Below are 20,907 nucleotides of genomic sequence, written 5' to 3'. Positions count from 1 at the left end.
ACTCCAGATAGTTACCTCATGGATATCATACATTACCAACTACATCCAATAGCTATGTTACTTACATCTTGATCTCCAAGCAATAGCGTAGCCTTGAACTTCCTATAGTCACCACCCTCCTCTCCTATCAAAAATGCAGTTCCAGCCTTCTATGCCTTTTGTTGATTTGAATGAGAATATCTTCCACGGAGGCATGTATTTGAACTCTTGTTCAATGCTTAGGGGTACTCTTATGATGTGTGCCCTTATTTGAAGAAGTATGTCACTTGTAGTGAGGTTTGAGAGCCTAAGGCCTTACTCTACTTTCAGTTTTCTTTTCTCTCTTTACTTTGTGTTGGAGTTGGAGCTATGAGCCCCCAGCTTCTTACCCCACTGCCTTGCCTGTTGCTTGCTGTCATGCCTCCCTGCCATGATGGAGCCTTTTGAAAGTGTAAGCCCTTTCTTCATTCTGTTGGTTGTCTTTGTCACAGTGCTTTATCACAGCAATGTAAAAGTAACAAATACATGACTTGTGATACTTTGACTCTATGGCACATTAGCAGCACTTACCAGGGCCCGTGGATCCCTGCTTCAGCTCTGAAGCAATTCCAGAAAAAAGATCTTCTGCCATTGTCAGCTATTCAGTCTTGCTGATATGTCAAGGGGAAAAAGGTACAGGCAGTAGACTTAAAACAATAAACCAGAACGTAGAGTGTGACTAGTGATTTCCACTGCCTTATGCAAACAACAAGAGTCTATCTCTAATTGACTTATGGTGCTTCATTCCAAGGGGCTAGTCTAGAAAGGATGTTACAAAATATACTACTTAACAATATGGTGAAATGCCTACTTCTTATCTATTTAAATATAACCCCACTCAAATGACCCTACACTAAAAGCTCATGAGATAAGACTAAGCCACTTCTCTTGACTATGATGTAAGGGCTTCACTCCCTCTGAGGGATACTTTTTTTTTCTTAGAATTCATCCACAGTGCTTCTGTTTCTCCACAACATGCATTTATTATTAAAGCATGACATGTTGGGAATGATAAGCACAAGGTACAAGGAGAAAGTATTTGCCAGACCAGACTGATAGAAATTTTTTTTTTCTTTTCAAGAGAAGTTACTTGGTTTTATCTCTTGGGCTGTTTGTGTAGAGTCTGGTGCTGGCTGAGGTCAGGTTTTCTGCAAGAGGACATACTCTACTGGAAGGCTTTTCTGAGTTTCAAAGCACAAGAACTGTCTCCAAACAAGAAGCACTGTATTTGGGTTTATAGTTAATATATGTTCCATATATACAAAGGAGGTAGCATGTGGCTATAGGCAAACATAGGTTCCCTGGGCTTTCTAACCCCAGGGCGATATTTTGGTTTCCCTTGTTTCTAAGACAGAGAACCTTGGGCAATAAATTGAAGCAGTTGGACTAAAGGGTCAAAAAGTTCCTTTCTACTTCCACTTTCTAAAACTTGCAGTTGAAGTCAAATAGTAATTAGTAAAAGAAGTTCAGAAGGCAAAAGTGAGAATTAGAAATGTGCTGTGAATATAAAGTGCCATGCGTTACTGTAAATGATGATGTGAATCTTCCCTGTGGTTTGGATGAGACAGAATTAATGCCTTTCTTTCCCAAACTTGACTGTGTCCTAGAAATTTCAATGTGTTTGAAAATTAAACTGTAGTTTGGCTTTACATCTAAGTCCCGCTTAGTGTCCTCCCATTTTATCTTCTGCTTTTCAGGCTTAGGGATGATGAAAAACATCAAGGACATCCTCAAAGAGAAGATTACGTGAAGCAATTGTCACTGCTTTGAGTAAGCACTGTTACCTTTTGAGACTACCTGTATCCATGAAAGTTCATGATGTTGAAGCTTAAGTAGTCTCAGAGACCAAATTGTGTTTGACTAGTCCCGAGTTGATTGTGGGATCCAATTTAACAGGGGGGAGACATGTTCAAGCTCATCCTCTCAGCTTCACTTTGCAACATGGACTGTGCTCAGAGACTTCAGATCCATGGGCACAGATCCTGTATATGAAAGGTTCTCTGTCCAGTGAGAAAAGAGAAGTAACTTTAGAAATGCCTAACACTGTCAATGGAAATGATCAGCAGATTAAGAGATGAACAGAAATGTGTGCATGTGAGGAGAACAATAACATCTACCACCTACTGAATATTTATAGAAGCCACGTGTTTTACTAACACCTTTCCATTTAGTCATTCCAAAAGCCATCCACAGAAGGCATTATAATTGTTATCCTCATGCAGCTGTGAGGAAACAAGGTCCAACTGGTGAAGTGCTTTCTTTTCCTTGAGTGATTCAGTTAACCTGTTGCAGAGACTGGATTCCAACTCAGATTCTTTGAGTCTAAAACATTTACTGCCCATTATACTTTTCGGCCTCTCTCCAGGACAGGAACTTGGTATTCTAACTTGGGTGTCTGAGGTCGAGTTTGTACTAAATGCAGAAGACCGCATGAAATACTCAGTGTAAACAAGAAGGTGTATATTCTGAGTAAATGGAGTGGCCCTAGTAAAGCAGGAGATGTGGGAAAGCCCTGTAACTCTGTGGAGAATACTTACCGTACCAAGGGGAAGAACTAGAGAAATGTTTTCTTAAGGATGGGGACAGAATGAGTATTGCTGAGATCTGACTGCATACTTATGGAAATGTCTTTTTAAATATTTTAATGATGTTTATTTATTTAAACATATATGTATCTGTGCATGTGTGCCCATATGTCATGGTACACATATGGAAGTTAGAACATAACTCACAGGACTGGATTTTCTCCTCTGACCATGTGGGTTTCAAAGATCAAACTCAGAAACCTGTGTGCTGTCCTTAAATTCAATGTAATGTATTTTTGCAAACAGTTGTACTCACAAAGCATACATAGAGAGAATCACTGAGATCTGCCCCACCTAATGGAGCTTGGAAAATAAAACATCATATTGTAGTACTTGATTACGTAGGAGACTCCCCTAGGAAGCTTATTAAGTTTAAGAATGCTGGGTCTAGGACCCCGACACGCTGAGTTAGGAGGTCTTGGGATATGGTCTGAGAATTTGGACTTCTTAGCAGCCTCTGGGTAAGGCAGATACAGCTGGTCAGGGGGTCACTGTGTGTCTGGCTCTGGGATAGTGCCAGTTGTTACTTTGTTGAGTACAAAATAAGGAATTTGGTGCTTGAATATTACAGTCTTCAGCTTTCTGGAACCCAGTGTACTGTGTCTAGCTTTGTCTTCCTTACATTGGTTGGTTCACGGCCATGCTTTCAGTTAGGATGATCTCAGGAAGAGAAGTCTGGTCAGGCCACTCTTGCTTAAAAAAATGGTGTCTCGCATTGTTTGTCTTTGTGTGCTATATGGGTTAGACCATTCCCTTGCTTCATACTTGTATATGGAATGCCAATCTTTTCATATCTACCTGTCCATACTTGGTTAAACTCTGTTTCTGGACACTATCCTCAAAAACAATTCCAAAGCAAAGCCTTTCAAGACCTTGGGCAATATCCTTCCAGGACCCCTGTAAGCACTCTTACACAGGGTGGAAATGGCTGAGCACACCAGACAACTGAGACTCCTTTAATGGAGGCACAAATTAAAAGTAAGTTGATGTTATCATTGAACTTGTATTCCTCCTGACTTGGCTAGGATTAACTATCACACATGCCTTTGGGGCGATGGTTATTGTATGCTTTCTTAGAGTCAGAGATATTAAGGGTGAAACTCAGTCAGAAGTAACATAAGAAAATGCTGACATACATTAATAACCCAGAAGAGACTTGTGTATGTTTTAGAATTTTTCCATCTGAGTATTATAAACCACAAAAGTGACTGTCTTGTCTCCAGAAAGAGTGTATTTTTTAACAGAACACTTTCCCAAAAGGACACTCCTCCCACTGATGCATTTTGATCTATCCTGATTTAATTTAAAGTTTGAAGATGGCGTCTGACCTTATCTATCAGTGGCTGAGCCATTGTCTCATGGAAATGCAGTTTGAAATTCATTAGTAGGGAAGACTGTATATTATAACTTAGAAGCTCTTGGTTATCACTGATGCTTGCAATTGCTATGGAAACCAAGTTCATATGCACCTTTTAAAGAGTCTGCTTTAAAACAGTGGAGGGGAAGATGAAAGAAAGCTGGTTCCTTGGAAGAATAAACTGTTTAGTACCCAGTATGCATAGGCAGGTTCAGTAGTGCAAAAATGCTCTGCCTACACAATGATAACAACTCTTATATTTTTAAGGCACTAATAATGTATAATATTATATTAGAGAACCATGTTTATGCTGGTGGATAAAAATACCTGAAGTGTCTTTTCCTATGCATACATATAGACACAGACACCACACACTAGCACACACAATTTTTTTCAGTTTCCACCAGATCTTTGCAGCCTATATTCTGAAGCCCTTTGAAGGCCTCTTACACATGTAGGCTACTACATGAAACTTAGCCTTTCTGCCTATTCTAGAATGGATGTTGACATTGAATGTTCCATCCATCCATGTGTGAACTGAACTTTCCAATTACAGATTTTATAAATAGTAGTGTTAATTTGTTTAAGATGTCTATAAGAAATGCATGATAGTATTCCTCATCAAATTTTGATTTTAGAGATTCTTTTCTCCTCTTTCAATGCCCACATATTTTCCTGATCACTGATGTAGTACTGTGTTGTAGAAACAAGAAAGCAAGAATCACCTTGTGGAAAGGGAATTTTCAAGTATACATATCCTGTTGACATCCTGTGTTAATCTGTTCAGCATTCTTATCTCTCTGCCATTCCCCATATGGGCAAATAGCAAATGTTTCCCCCTATACCTTTGTATTGCCTATACTGTAGCCCAGTGGGAGCTGCACCATCCTCTTCTTTGGAGTAGAAACACGTCCTCAAACTGGTTTCCCTGTCTTTATTTTTTTTAAATGTTTACTCTTATTTTATGTGTATGGGTGTTTTGTCTGCATGTATGTCTATGCACCATATGTATGCAGTTAATTTTGAGGCCAGAAGATGGCATTGGATCCTCTGGAACTGGAGTTACCATGGGCACCTGGAACTGAACCTGGGTCCTCTGCAAGGACAGCAAATTCTATTAATGGCTGAACGTGTCTTAAGCCCTGTATTTTCTTTTTAGTTGTGTGTATGTGTGCTGAGCAGGGGGAGTGTGCATGAGGACAGAAGTGAGCATTGAGTCTTCTGGAAATGGAGTTACAGATAGTTGTGAGCAACCTACTGTGGGTGCTAGAAACTCCACTTGGGCTCTGTGCAAGAGCAATATGTGCTCTTAACCACTGGACCATCTCTCCAACCTTCTTTGTTTTCATCTTCAGCTCAACAGGAACTTTGAAGACAGCATTCTTCTTCTGAAAATGGATGCTCATTCTCTAGTCATCTGGAAACCATTTCTCATTCAAGTAGGTATGTAATAACAACCATAGTGCTTTAATAGACACCATTTGAAAAACAAGCAGGCTCCTTCCCTGCCAGACCCCTAGGAGAGTCCGTACTTCTTCCATTTTCTCTCCCTATTCCTGGCAACCACCCCTGACAAATGTCTCTGCTTGGTAAGTATGTGCTCACTTGTTAGAAATGTGCCTTTGTACCACTGAATATCTCCAGTACCTTGTTCACCAGTCACAAAACAAACTTCTAGAAATGGGGAATCAATGTGGCTATAAGAAGGGCACTATTGCTTTTTGTAATATATTAATTACCACTTCCAGCATATTACCAAGTACATAAAGGGTACACAGGTTTTTTTCCCCCTGAATTCTTTCCCTCAACTAATTCTCAATCTAAAATGAGCTCAAGACAATTTTCAATTTAAAAAAGGAAGCCAAAGACAATTTGGCGCAGGAAATAAAGCACAGCCACAACAGACAGACATTTCAGCCAGTTTAATGTTTTCTAACATTACCATTTAATTCTTGCATGACCATTAAACACAATTAAACAGTTACGTGGACAAGTAGTGTCACACTAAGAGCATGGGTTCTAAGAAGCAAGAAGCAGCGATGGATAGGCAATGACAGCGGCAACCGCAGATGTTATATGCGTTTATGATGGAATTTCTAGATGTTAAATTGTCGGAGCTTCTTCTGTAGTAGTCTTTTCTTCAAAAACTTGAATGGAGATGTGGTTGGATGTCATCTTCTTCTACTTCAGACTGGAGCTCCTCCAATATGAGTTGTCTGGCCAATTTGATGTTCAGTCCTTCGTTGTAATGTAACTTTCTTTTCAACTCAAATTGCCGTTGTCGCTCTTGTTTGTCCAGGAAGAATTTGCTGCTATGCGCACCGCTGCTTTCTTGCTCCTCACCCTGATAGCTGGTCCCAAAGGTGTCACTGGCTGCGAGCTTCTTCGCTAAGATATCAGCAGCAGTCATGGCTTCCTTTCCTTGAACTTCACTCGTGTTGTCTTCTCCGTCATGTGGCACACTGGCGTAGGGATTGCCGGGCTCGTTCGTCTTCATTAAGTCATAGTCTTTGTAGGATGGGTAGTGGGTTGCTAGTATGTTGGATTCGTCCCACTTCTGCGATTTCTTACGTTGCAAATCCTGAGCGCCAGGTCTTCCCGATGGTTGGGTGGAATCCTCCACTGAAGATGTTGAACTCTTGTTTTTGAGTATCCCCTTGATGGGCCGGTGTGAGGTGGTAGAGGTTGCCATGACTGGGAAGCTGAGGGCCAAGTTAGAATTGGGCCGACGCAACCACTTGTCCGCACTCCGCACTCAAGCAGGAGCTAGATCTGTCTGGCGGACAGGCCCTAAGCACCCCAGTAGCAGCGCCAGGGTTGAGCATGTCACAAAGGACACAGTGAGATAAGTCACAATGCACCCTGCTTTCGTCACTGCAGCAGCTGTGGCTTTGCGGCCCTCTCTGGTCGCCATCTTGGATTTTTCTTTTCTTTTCTTTTTTTAAGAAATATAATAGGAAAATACCCATTTGTGGTATATGAATGAGAATCATTACTATTTGGGGGCTTCTCTACACTCTTTGCACAGTGAAGCTATGTGAAACATCTTTCTTACTATCTAACATTTAAAATCCACTACTTAAATTGGAAAGATGAGAGGCTTCTCCCATATGCCCTCTCCACATAAATATATGTACTTCTCCCGTATGCCCTCTCCATATATATCCCTCTCCACATAAATATATGTCCCCTGTCCCTCCTGTCTTTGTCTATGTCTCAGAGAATAGCCACACCAACAACTGCTTAGACCAGTCGGGAGCCTAGTTGCATCTCTATGTCCAGATGAGATGGCTCGCTCTTTGCTCTAGTCCTCTGATGCTGGCCTACATATTTTAAGAAACTCATTTGATTTCTTCTACTGCCATCCTGTTTTAAGTCACTACCACATCTTGGGGTGACTGTCACCTCAGCCTTTGAATTAGATCCTGGACAGACCTCCCTGCTGCTTTCCAATCTCTCGTCCACCCTCTTACCACAGAAATCTTGAAATCCTTTCACCCTCTTCAATCACTTATATAATATCCTTAAAATCAAGGCCTGTTCCCAGAACAAAGCTTGTTCAGGCATCCATCTAAATCAGCAGTTCTTAACTTGTGAGTTGTGACCCCTTTGGTATCAAATGACCCTTTCACAAGGGTCACCTAAGACTATTGGAAAACACAGATATTTCCATTATGATTCGTGACAGTAGCAAAATTACAGTTATGGAATAACAATGAAAATAATTTTATGTTTGGGGGTCACTACAGCATGAGGAACTGTGTCAATGGGTCACAGCATTAGGAAGGTAGAGAACCACTGCTCTAGAGCCTTTTCCCAGCAAATTCAACCCACCAAACACCAAGCTTTTGAGTTAGCCTTTCAATTCTAAAAGCATTCATGACATTTTCTGACCAAAAGCCCTTTTAAGATCCCCCTGAAGCCTTAACTATGCCTTCAGAAATTGCTCTAAACATTATCCTAGGGCCAAAAACTGTCTCTCAAAGCAAATAGTCCTACCTGTACATTTCTGCCACCTCTATTCTTTGGCAACACTTGAAGTCATTTAAAATATATTTAAAATATATATTGGAGGCCCCCAGGCAGTGGGATTGGGACCTGTCCTTGGTGCATGAGCTGGCTTTTTAGAACCTAGGACCTATGCTGAGACACTTTGCTCAGCCTGGGTGCAGGGAGAAGGGGACTGGACCTGCCTCAACTGAATCTACCAGGATGGGCTGAATCCCCAGGGGAGACCTTGCCTTGGAGGAGGTGGGAATAGAGGGTGGATGGGGGGGAAGGTTGGGGGGTGGGAGGAGGGAGGATAGGGGAATCCGTGGCTGATATGTAAAATTAAATTAATTATAAAATAAAAGTATTTATTAAAATATATATTGTCTGCATATAATAAATAGCAAATACTGAGAAGAAAGGATATAACAAAGAACCACTCCTCTGGCCTGACTTTAATCAGGCTTCTTCAAGCCCTCAACATGTAAACCCAACCATAGGTTTCCCCACCTGTTGGTACAGAATCCAATTTGAACTTAAATCTTATTGTCAATTTAGTGAAACCCCCACTTGGTTCTGACACCCTTGGATATGTGACTAAATTCCTCATGCTGAATATACTAGATAATTGGTCAATCTGACCTACTTTAAGGAAGAGTCCTGGAAGTTCAGTCTATCAAGAGCACCCTTACTCCTGCTGTTTCTTATTAATATTCCAACCGTTGACTCTCCCCATCTAGCCTTTTGCTATGAACCCCAATTTGTCATGTCAGAGATAAGTTCCATTTCTCTTTCCCTCTGGAAGATTCTACTGCAGTGGTACTCAAATTTGTTTACAAAATTCAGTACTGAATATAGTCTTCCATACTGTCTTTATTAGGCACAATGCATTTTTTCCCTTTAACAGTTTTGGTGCCAGTGACTTGGATAGGATCAGTTGTACCATTAGAAAGTTGAACCTCTTGCTCTGAACTACATTGGACACCTCTGCCTTCATGTCTAGCTGTACTGATTAAGGAACCCATACCATGGGTGAGTCTAACTCCTGAGCTCTGGATAATAGTCTGCTAAAGCATCTTGCAGGTACATTCTGATTGTTATGATTTTGGGTAAGAATGTGCTTTGAAGCTGGGATAGAGTCCTGGTCTTCTTTTGAAAGGTATTTGTGGCTATTTTCTGTTACTAGACCTTAATGACACAGACTAAGAAAGGTATAAAGAACAAAAGGTTTGATTCATGGTTGTGAAGGCTGGGAAGTTCAAGACTGAGCAGCACTATCTGGCAATGCTGTTCTGCAGATTTTGAAGTCCCTGGTAAATATCAGAGAGCAAGACACAGCTCCACATCTTGGGTTCCTTTTCTCTTTCTGTAAAATTATACTCTTACTGAATTAAGGTCCTAATCTAACAGCATCATTTAATCTTAATTGCCTCCCAAAGGCTCCACCTCTAAACACCATCATAGTTGGATTCAGTTCTTACTCTTTTCGTATTTCACACACTAACAATTTTATTTCAATATGAGTTTGGGTGGGACTATTCAAGCCAGGATTTTCTAAGCTAAAGTTCTTCTTATTGGCTTTTTGTAAGGGTTGTCCTAGCTCCTGGGACTGCCTCTGAGCTGGAAAATTCTTCCTGGCTCTTTTTCTAAGTCCATGTGGGGATTACACCTGACTCTGTAGAATAGAATTCTTTTCTTAAAAAAATTAAATGTTACATGTATGAATGTTTTATCTACATATACATCTGTGCAACATGTGTACCTGGTACCCATGAAGGCCAGAAAGAGGGCATCAGATTCTCTGGAACTGGAGTTATAGACAGTTGTGAGCTGCCACGTGGGTGCTGGGAATTGAACCTGTGTCCTCTGAAAGTCCAGCAAGTGCTCTGAACTGTTGAGCCATCTCTCCAGCTCTATTTTCCTGGTAACTTTTGAAGTCTTTCTTTCCTTTCTGTTTCATCCTACTTCTCCTATGAGAATCTCCCAATCGGCTCCCCAAACCCCTGATAACTATGTGTTTTATCAAATCTGACTATTTCATTTCTTACTGGCATGATTTTGCTAAGATAACTTGTAACCTTAGTTGTCTCTTTGAGAAATGTGAGATCTCCCTCACTAGCTTCTTTAAGGCCTCTTCCTTCCCATCATCTCTGATCCTCTATTCCCGTTGCCACAATCGTTCATTATTCCAGCTCCCTTGAATCCTTTGAGATATCCCATTTCAATCGCCTATCTCTTTCAACTCTGACCAACCCACATTGTCTGTCGTGCCAGAAACAATAAGCTGAAGGCATGAGGAAGGGGTGTTAAAGTTGTTACCAGACCATAATTGATATAAAAATTTAAATAAAATACATGTGCAGTGATAGAGACCGAAAAACAGCAGGAACATTCTCAGAGAGAGAATCTGAGCCCTGAGAGGGAATGGGGTCATTTTGTGATGGTTTAGAAAAGTTGCTTAGTCTTAGCCTGTGAGCCATTTGTATAGTTTCTTATCTGGGCCAATAAGAAGTGGCATACTATGTCCAAAAGACACTGTTTCATGATCTGTTTTACACACTCACTGCAGCTGGGGTGGCAAAGTACACAAGCTCTGCAAAAGATTCTGCCTGTCAACATTTCATCATGGATGGCTATTGACAGTCAACGGCCCTGGGCAAAAGGGGTGTCACTTTCTGTTGTAACATAACCACTGATAAGTTGCCCATGTTCCAGGAAATAATCTCCGACCCATGCTCATACATGCAGCCTAATTTAAATTCAGTACATTTTACACACAGAGAGAGAGAAAGAGAGAGAGAGAGAGAGAGAGGGAGAGAGAGAGAGAGAGAAAAGAGGGATGAGAGGAGGATAAAAGTAGAAAGGGGACTTGTTGAGAAGCAGGGTTTGGTGATGGAAGAAGGGAGGGTAAGGCAGGATGAATGAGGCAGGATAATTGGGGATAGGAAAGATGGAATTTCATTCTATCCATGTATGGAACTGTCAAAGAACAAAAAAATAAGTATTTCAAACATAGAAAATTTTTTAAATTTTTGGAAAGAAATTAAAAATGGTATAAAAGGAAGGTAAAGTGGTTCACTAATGAATTTCTACATGGATACAACAAAATAAGTTACTGGATACTTAGGGTAAATAAAGTAAATCATTAAAAAAAAAAAAGAAGTAGACATCTCCCTATCTTGTTAATTAGTAATATTTACAGTTTCCTTTGTCCTTTCTGAAACTGGTCATTCAAGTTCAGGCTCCAGGGATCATTAAGATTTCTACTTTAATTACATGTGCTAAGCATATCACATGTCACTGAGTGTGGCTTCAGGTATTTAGGGTCTGATGGTTAAAGTATGGACATATTTACTTTTGTTTTCGCCTCTTTTGTCTCTATATTTTCCCCTTGACAGATCAGCAAGATCAAATCACTAAAAGTGATGAAGACATTCTTTTCATTCTTCTGGAACTGCTCCAGAACTGAGAAGGGGTGCATTGTGTAGCACGAATCTTAAAAGGTCTTATTAATAAAAACAAACCTGGAGCCAGGTATTGGGGTGAATGCTGGAAGATCAGAGAAGCAGAGCAAGCCACAGCCACCTCACCTTGCCAATTCCTCAGCTGATCCTGTTTCCTCAGACTGGATGCCTCTCAGCTGAATTGTTTGTTGCTCAAAAGCCTAAAAGCTTAATCAGGCTCTAGTTTCTCATCCTCACACCTGAAATACCTTTCTGTTTCCTGCCATCACTTCCTGGGATTAAAGCCTCTTGTTACCATGCCTGGCTGTTTCCAGTGTGGCCTTGAACTCACAGAGATCCAGATGGATCTCTGCCTCTGGAATGCTAGGATTAAAGGCCTGTGCTACCACTGCCTAACCTCTATGTTTAATATTGTGGCTGTTCTGTTCTCTGACCCCAGATAAGTTTATTAGGATGCACAATATATTGGGGAGCACAATATCACCACATTTCCCCTTTTTTGTCTAAAATTATAAAAAGCTTATAATACAAGAAAAACTATATCCAATAAGTATATACAATATATACAGTCAAGAATTACATTAACAATGTCTAGCCCATTAACGTTTGACTGATTCAGACAAAAAATTTTCATTACTTATCCTATGTAAAACAAGCAGTTCTTTTTTAAAAGTAGATTCAATAATCTCACTTTTCATCTTATTATAGCCATATTCTCTTTTTTCTTTTCATAATAGATTCAATAATCTACCTTTTGTCATTTTTATATCTTCCCCTTTTTCTTTTTACAGTAGATTCAATGATCTACCCATTTATCCTATTATTTCTTTATCTTTTTTTCTCAGAGTAGATACAATGATCTACCTCATATCTATATTCTTTTTCTTTTTTTTAAACAAAAACTCTGAATCTAATCTCCTTCTTCAGCTTTTTTTCTGACCATTAACTATTAACAACTTGTAACTGACCATCATAAACAATGACAATATCCATAACTCATTAAACAACCAAAAAACCATCCACCCCACCTCTTGGGAATGTGGGCATCATTTTCTTAAAATTACTTCCTGCTTTCTAGGGGTGAAGACATCTTTAGGGAATCCTGAAAAGAAACTTTTTGGGTTAATTGTCAAGTCCTGTGTCATTTGTCCAGTCGCTGCATAATGAGAAAATGCAGGGCTTGTCACAAGTCCTTGCTCAAGTAGTCTGTCAGGCTGGATCATCTCAGCTAGTCATCTTGAGATTATCCTAAACAGTTTGTAGTTCAAAGCCCATCTTTCCTTTCTGTGGTGTTAATCATCTTAATGGCTTTACCACAGTCCATGTGGAATCACCTTTGTGGGATCCCATCATCCTTTTGAATATTTCAAAGTTGCTGTTAGACTTGGTCATGGTTCCCTGCAGACATTTTTTTTTTTGGTGCCTCCTCTGTGGTTTGGAGCAATCACAGTCTGATAAATGTCTGTCTCTCGGAACCATGAATGTTCTTCCCTAGAAGAGAAAATCTTCACAGCAATTGCTCCCTACCATTTGTCTTGCCAAACTTTTCCAAACTGACCTTTGCTGATGCTTTCTTGTAACATGATGGTCCTGGCAATTCTTCTCTGAACCAGCAGCAGTAAACCCTTTGTCCCAGGTAGCAGCATCAACGCAGTCACCAACATGATGAGAAGAAGCCAGCAACTCAAAGCAGCAGTGGCTGCCTCCATGGTCCCACCACTGTTTGTGGCTGGGCCCTGGTGCAGCTTCTCCTTAGAAAGCCTCCCAGGCTGGCCTCAAACTCGGGATCCTCTTGCCTCTGTCTCTTTCAGCAAATCCTACCGGGGTGTGCCACCACAACTGGCCAAGTGTAACTCGGGCCTGAGCTGGGGCCCACAAGGCCACAGGTAAGCAGCTTTTTCATGAATTCATACCAAGAACGATGGGTGCCAGATGTAGCACGATTTGTTAGAAGGTCTTGTTAATAAAAACAAATCCAGGCTGGGTATTGGGGTGAACACTGGAAGAACAGAGAAGCAGAACAAGCTACAGCTTTTTCACTTTGCCAGTTCCTCAGCCGATCCTGTTTCCTCAAACTGGAAGCCTCTGTGTCCTCATCTAAATGGATCTCAGCTGAACTGCTGCTAAAAGCCTAAAAGCTTAACCTGCCTAGTTCCTAGTCCTCATGCCTTATATACCTTTTTGCTTTCTGCCATCACTTCCTGGGATTAAAGGCTCTTGTTACCATGCCTAGCTGTTTCCAGTGTGGCTTTGAACTCACAGAAATCCAGATGGATCTGTGCTCTGGAATGCTAGGATTAAAGGTGTGTGTGCCACCATTTTCTGGCCTCTATATCTAGTGGCTTTTCTGGTCTCTGACTCCAGATAAGTTTATTAGGGTGCACAATATTTTGGGGAACATAATTATCACCACAAACCTGTATCCAAATTAATTAAAAGGCAGAGAAAGAATTTCCAAAGTAACAAAATTAGAAATGAAAAGGGGGATATAACAACAGAAAGTGAGGAAATTCAGAGAATCACAAGCAGCATACTTTAAAAACATGTACTTCATCAAACTGGAACATAAAAGAAGTGGATAGTTTTCTTGATGCATATCACTTGCCAAAATTATATTAAGATCAGAAAACAATTTAAACAGGCCTATAACATGAAGTGAAATAGAAACAGTCATTAAAAGTCTCCTAACAAAAAAGAAAAAGAAAGAAAGAAAAAAGCCAAGGGACTAATGGGTTTAGCACAGAATTCTACCAGATTTTCAAAGAAGAATTAATGTCAATACTCCTCAAATTATTCCACAAAATAGAGACAGAAGGAACATTGCTCAGTTTATTTGACAAGGCACAGTCTGTCTGATACTCAAACCACATGTCCTTCTGAGTCTGGGTTACCTCACTCAAGATGATATTTTCTAGTTCCATCCATTTGCCTGCAAATCTCATGATGTCATTGTTTTCTCTGCTGAGTAGTACTCCATTGTCTATATGTACCACATTTTCTTAATCCATTCTTCAGTTGAGGGGCATCTAGGTTGTTTCTAGGTTCTGGCTATTATGAATAATGCTGATATGAACATAATTGAGCATGTGTCCTTGTGGTAAGATTGAGCATTCCTTGGATATATGCCCAAGAGTGGTATAACTGGGTCTTGAGGAAGAATTATTCCCAATTTTCTGAGAAACCACAATACTGATTTCCAGAGTGGTTGTACAAGTTTGCATTCCCACCAACAGTGGAGGAGTGTTCCCCTTTCTCCACATCATCTCCAACATAAGCTGTCTTTAGTGTTTTTGATCTTAGCCATTCTGACAGGTATAAGATGGTATCTCAGAGTTGTTTTGATTTGTATTTCCTTGATGACTAAGGATGTTGAGCAATTCCTTAAATGCCTTTCAGCCATTTGAGATTCTTCTGTTGAGAATTCTCTGTTAAGCTCTGTAGCCCATTTTTTTAATTGGATCGTTCAGTATTTTGATGTCTAGCTTTTTGAGTTCTTTAAATATTTTGGAGATTAGCCCTCTGTCAGATGTGGGGTTGGTGAAGATCTTTTCCCATTCTGTAGGGTGTCATTTGGTCTTATTGACCGTATCCTTTGCTCTACAAAAGCTTCTCAGTTTCAGGTGGTCCCATTTATTAATTGTTGCTCTCAGTGTCTGTGCTACTGGTGTTATATTTAGGAAGTGGTCTCCTGTGCCAATTTGTTCCAGACTACTTCCTACTTTCTCTTCTTGAAACTACATCTAGAATGATTCACAGGGTACATAAATATGAAACATATCATGGGTCCTACCAGAGATGCAACATTCATCTCTTGGGGTAATGTACTACTCCTATTCTCTCAGACCTGGCTTTACCATAGTGACTTTCAAGGTATACCTTTATCTTAGTATACTTGTAATATAAATGGACCTTCCATCTCATTATGGTGAAACCTAGGTTTAGTCTGGAGCTAGCCCTATCTGTGTATCAAGCTGCATCAGCCTTGAAATAAGATTGCACACTCAAAATGACCAAGAATCAGTTGAGAGGAAAATGGGGATTCACCATTTTGAAAAATGTGAATGTCAAGGCCTCCCAGATTAGGAAGCCTATTCTGTAGGGAGTAGAGACAGAAGCCACATACTATTCTTCCTCTCACTCCAAAGACAAGTGGAAATATGCTGGGAAGGCAGAAATAGTGATTGAGAGAAGAAAAAGTCATACTCATGGTATGTGTAGATTTTCCATGAATGGGCTTCCACTTCTCAGCACACTGCAATAGAGAGTGAGGAGCTAGCAGAAGGAAGCCCCTGGAAACTATACATTTTGATAAACTATAGTACACCCTCTTTCTTTTTCAGTTGCCTTTAGGACCCACCAGTAGATCTTTGGCTGGAGCTCATCAACTTCAAATGAGAAGTAACACTTTCCATAAGGAGCTCCCTGGCTCACACTCTTCCAGCCCAGAAGCCTCAGGTTTCGCTGGACAGTTGTACCATCAGAGACCTTCAGTTGCTCAGGCTGCTAGGCCAATTGACATCAGCACCAGGGTCAACAATGATCAAGGGAAGCAAGGTGAGAGTCTCTATCTCTATCTCTGGGCCATCTTTTAAAACATCACAAAAGAAACATTGAGCAGAAGGCCTTAAGATCAAAATATTTACCAGATAACTAATAGAAAAGTTTTAAGAAAGAGTATATAGTCAGGTATGATGGCTTATGCCTTTAATCCCTGCACTTGGGAGGCAGGCATGTGTCTGTGAGTTCAATACCAGCCTGCTCTAGATAGTGATTTCTAGGCAATCAAGACCTAATAGTGAGGATTTGTCTTGTAAAGTAATTATCATAATCACCATCATCATCATCATTGATATATACTGTGAGAGATAGAAACACAGTGAGCAATTTCTCAGAGAAAGAATTTATAATTGAGAGTAAATAGGGTGATTTTATATTTGTTGAGATATGTTGCTTAGTTTTATCTTTAGGCCATTTGCATGGTGTACATTTGAATACATAGGAAGTGATATATTTTTAGGGGGCATATTTTTAAATATACTACTTTTATTCACTGAGAATTTCATATGGTTTATTTTGATCATATTCATGCCCACTACCTCCACAAACTCCTCTCTCATTCACTGCTAACCCCTTATCTTCTTTTTTTGTTGTTGTTGTGGTGGTAGCAGTAGTGGTTGTAGTTAATAACCTCGAAGTCCAATTTCTGATGCCCAAATATTCATGGGGCCCTCTATAGTAATGTAATCCACAAACCAGGAGTTACAATCTTAAATAAAAAGGACTCTCCCTCTCCCAGAAACCATTAACTGTCAATAATTTTTCAGTTCTGAGTGGCATCTTGTGAGGTCCTCTTCCCTCCCTGTTAGAATCTTGATTGGCTTGATCTCAAATAGATCTTGTGCAGGTAACACAGCTGCTATGAGTTTATAAATATAGCATGGCTCTGTCATGTCCAGAAGACATTATTTTGCTCTGGTTCTCCCTATCTCTGCTCTTACAATATTTCTGACTCTCTTCTACAGTGGTCCCTGAGCCTTCATGATGGAGAGGGGGGGATAATATAATGTGCCATTGTAGCTGAGCAATCTAATGATACTTACTTTCTGTGCTTTGACCATTTGTGAGTTTCTGAGTTAACTATCATCCACTACACACAAAAAAACCTTCTTCAATGAGATCTGAAGGCTTCATTAATTTACAGGCCTAAAAATACAAAGTTAGAAGGTAATTTGATACTCTATCAGTCTAGTAGGCTAATAATAGGTGTATCTTTACCCTTTGGAGCTATTAGCTTACCAACTTTGGCCTGGACCAAGGGTCCTTGGCCTGATTTGCTGTACCAGACATGTATTTCCTCCCATGGAACAGGCCTTAAATCCAACCAGAAAGTCATTGACTGTCCCCATAACATTTGTGCCACTATCACACACATATTTGTGAGCCATGTTTGTTCATCAGGGTTGAAGCTGGGTAAGACTGTTGGTGACAGTTTTCCTCTAGCAAACTACATAATACCTTTTTGTACTGTAAAAACTAGTTCTCGTCACTATAAACTCGATTTCTCCCTAACCTATGACTGAAGTGTGTGGTGTGTTCAGCAATAGAGTCATTAGTCTATTTTATGATTGACACAATTTGCCCTTCCTGAGATTTGACTTTTGGGTCATTAGAAGTTAGGTTCTAATTAGGCACCATAAGTCCCTGGGTGAGGCTCCAAGCAGGTAGGGTCTGATAGTTATAACCCCAGAACTTGGGAGGCCGATGCACTAACATTGTGCCAGGTCACTTTGGGCTATATAGTGAGCCTGTGTTTCAATATATAAAATTTTAAAATCTAACAAAGAAATAACTGTGTATGATGACTAGCTTTGTTCATTGTCCTACTATGCCTATCTGAAAACGGTTTCCAAAATATTTGGTAGTGTGAAAACTTAGAGTTACACTAAAGTAAATCAATAGTGGATGTTATTAAATATCTAGATAATTTCTAAATGAGATGAACTACTAAAATGCTAATTACTGAACCTAAATTTGGGTTTATATACTTTGAGTTTAATAATTTTATCTAGTATAGAGAAGTGAGTATATTGGGGCTTATTAATTATCATAAAAAATTATATTATGTGGGAATTGCATTTACCTATACAAGATAAAATATGTGTTCATAAAATTTGCTAGTCTGCTTGTATAGGATGCTGCTATAACTTTATAATTATCTCCTCCCTAGTTTTCTCTGCAAAGGAAGAGTTACTTATAGTTAAAAATTATAATCAAGATATGTAATTAAAACTTCTAGAACTAATAAGGGTGAAGGGGAAATGACTATACATAAATATTCAAGGAAGGTAAGATATGTTTTTAATAAGGAAAAGTATACAGGGTAAAAAGAATGTGTTTTCATTAAGGAAAAAAAAACAGGGCAATTTTGTCCTAAAGTAAGACTACAGTTGTTTCAAAATAATGAAGAGAAGAAGAGAAGGATGAAAAATGAATGGATATAAGAAAGTTGTAGAGTGTTTTTAGATACAGAATTTCATGTTTGATCATTTAATAACATTGGATGTTCATTGTAAGAGATTTTTATCATTTTTTAAGAGCTCAATAATAAGACAGATATTGTGGCTCACAATTGTACTACTAGCCCAAGGTAGGCTGAAACAAGAGGATTGTGGTGAGTTTCAGGCCAGCTTGGGATGTAGTATGAGACCCTTTCTCAAAGCATCAATAAGAAAAGAGCTCAATAATATATCAATGCAAATCTAAAATTACATTTTTCAGCGTGAAAAGAACACAATTTATTGGATTATTACGACAAGTTTTTCTTGTAATATATTATTGAGCTCTTTTGTGTGGTTGGGCAATTCCCCTAGGAAACAAACAGTGAGTTGTTTGTCTTATGTAAATAACTTCCTTAACTCTAGAAATCTTGTCAAACTAGTTGCCCTTTGAACTAAAAATTCTTGGTTTCCAGACAATAAGCTCTGCTTTTCCCTTGTTTTCAAAGAAATTTCATTAGGTGCTTGCCTGATTATTTTTACAAGCTAGCAAGTTTCTTCCACCAAATAAGAAAAGGGGCTTATACTATTTGAAGGAAGGGAAGAATGTCTATTATTGCCTTCAACAAGAAGCATAATTAAAGAAATGGGGAGACTGACCATTAAAACAGGTTATCTGGATGAGGAGTCACATCCAACTTCTTTTCCCCATTGCAAGACCCATGTGACAGACTTTATCCAGACTCTAACAGTCCTTTTTGCAATACTCTTCCTCATGCTCTTCCACAAGTATCATGGCCTTGAATATTTTTCTCTTTATCAGCACATATCTGTTTTGCTTACAACTGCCTCCATTGTCATATCCTTTTATCCTTTGCATTTTGTTGTTATTGTTGGTTGTTGTTTGCTTTGTTTTGTTTTTGAGACTGCATCTCACTAAATAGTTCTGACTGCACAGAATTCCCTCTGTAGTTCATGCTGGCCTGGAACTCATGATCCTCCTGCCTCCACTGCCTAATTCTTGGGATTTCAAGTATCTATTGCCATACTCAGCTCTACCCTATCTTTATTACATAATGCTGCATGTGGTATGGTATTACAAAACTATTCACCGAGTAAATAAATGAATAAATGAGTGCTAAATAATAGGTAACAGGAAATTGGGGGAAGTGAGACTTTTGGCAATCAATACAGGGACTCTAGAGCCCTTACAGTCAGTTACAGCTTGTTCAGTTAGTCACAGGATATACATGGAATTGGGGATTTGTTACAAAGCGTGACTTTGCCACATTTCCTGTCCTTCACAGGCCTCATTTTTCACAAGGAGTAACATACTTAGAAAAAAAGAAAAGAAATTAAGATACAGTTTCACATTTTCCCCTACAGGTAGTATTCACGAGATTTTTTTCCCTTCTGATAATATTTTGCTTCTTCTTCTCTCCCTCAAGGTCTTTCTGCATTTTGGAGCACAAAAGCAAATGCATGAAAGAACCATAAAACTTTTACAAGGGTCTTAAGTACCTCAAGTTCAAGTTGGCCTATATTCTCCAAAGTCCTACTAACTTAGGAACTCTGCAATTACTTTCAAACTCTCTTATTCATCCAAGAGAAAGAATGCCCTGATACCAAATTCTTTGAAAAGGCATATTGCTGTGGAGAGGGTTTTCAGGGACTCAAGCTGATATTCAAGGCTATAGGAAAACCCTATGGTATGGCAGAAAAATATAAAAAACAGCCTTCATTGTTTAGAAATACTCTAGGCTACTCTTTAACACAGCCGAACTGAGAGGCATCTCAGACAAGAACCCAGGCAGTTTGTATCCCTGGTTTCATAGGCACAGTGGGCTAGTACAGGTTTAGCTATGTTTTTAAGATGTTGATGGAGAAGTCAATTGTCAGGCACTGGGGTTTGCTTTTGTGTGTTTATAGCACTCACCATTACATACTGTGATCTGAACATACATGCCTCTCAGTAGCGAATGAGTCAGTGATTTAGCAGTCCCTGAGGCTTCAGCAGCTCATCATTCATTAGTACAATGGTGATTCATGCCAGTGAAGTAGCTCTCAAATTTGGGACCTATTGCATGAACCACAAACAGTGTCACTTGAGAAGGTAGTCAACAGGTCTTACAGATTTTGGTTGCACATAATTTTGAAATAACCCATTTTAGCCCATTTTTAGGTAGTTATGCTGCTGAGACTTTATGGGTATAGCTTTGACATTCCTAGGAAACACAAGTTCCCAGCAAACTTCTTGTTCCTCAGGTTTTTAGAATCTGTCCACTCCCTCTTCTACCATGATCCCTGAGCCTTAGGCCCAGAAGTTGTGTTGTAGATGTCACCGTTGGGACTGGACTCCACAATTCCTCATCTTGATTGGTTGTACTTGTCCGTAATGTTCTCCATCTGTTACAAAGAGCAGTTTCCTTGATGAGGGGTAGGACTACACTTATCTATGGAAATAAGGACACATTTTAAATTGTCATTAGGGATTATTT

General features: G+C 39.5%; 1 protein-coding gene and 1 long non-coding RNA gene across 2 annotated transcripts in view; one reads left to right on the top strand and one right to left on the bottom strand.

The window, feature by feature from the left end:
* The window catches only part of LOC131899048 (uncharacterized), a 33,999-nt gene extending 17,949 nt beyond the window's left edge, over nt 1-16,050 (top strand). The window contains exons 2-4 of the long non-coding RNA XR_009376051.1: nt 1,716-1,788; nt 5,316-5,403; nt 15,755-16,050. This is a non-coding gene — a long non-coding RNA (uncharacterized LOC131899048). The remainder of the gene's footprint in view (nt 1-1,715; nt 1,789-5,315; nt 5,404-15,754) is intronic.
* On the bottom strand, nt 5,868-6,756 carry Ppp1r2c (PPP1R2C family member C). Its single transcript, XM_059250412.1, has one exon. The coding sequence runs from the start codon at nt 6,650-6,652 to the stop codon at nt 6,101-6,103; it is 552 nt and encodes a 183-aa protein (XP_059106395.1). The 5' UTR covers nt 6,653-6,756; the 3' UTR covers nt 5,868-6,100.
* Nucleotides 16,051-20,907: the final 4,857 nt, after the last annotated feature.

This window comes from Peromyscus eremicus, chromosome X (assembly GCF_949786415.1).
Source record: "Peromyscus eremicus chromosome X, PerEre_H2_v1, whole genome shotgun sequence".
Taxonomy (NCBI): Eukaryota; Metazoa; Chordata; class Mammalia; order Rodentia; family Cricetidae; genus Peromyscus; species Peromyscus eremicus.
Note: the sequence above shows the minus strand (reverse complement) of the source record. Positions and strands in the feature narration are given on the sequence as shown.

Excerpts from the sequence above, each read along its gene's own strand:
- Ppp1r2c (XM_059250412.1), bottom strand. The coding sequence starts at position 6,652 with ATGGCAACCTCTACCACCTCACACCGGCCCATCAAGGGGATACTCAAA.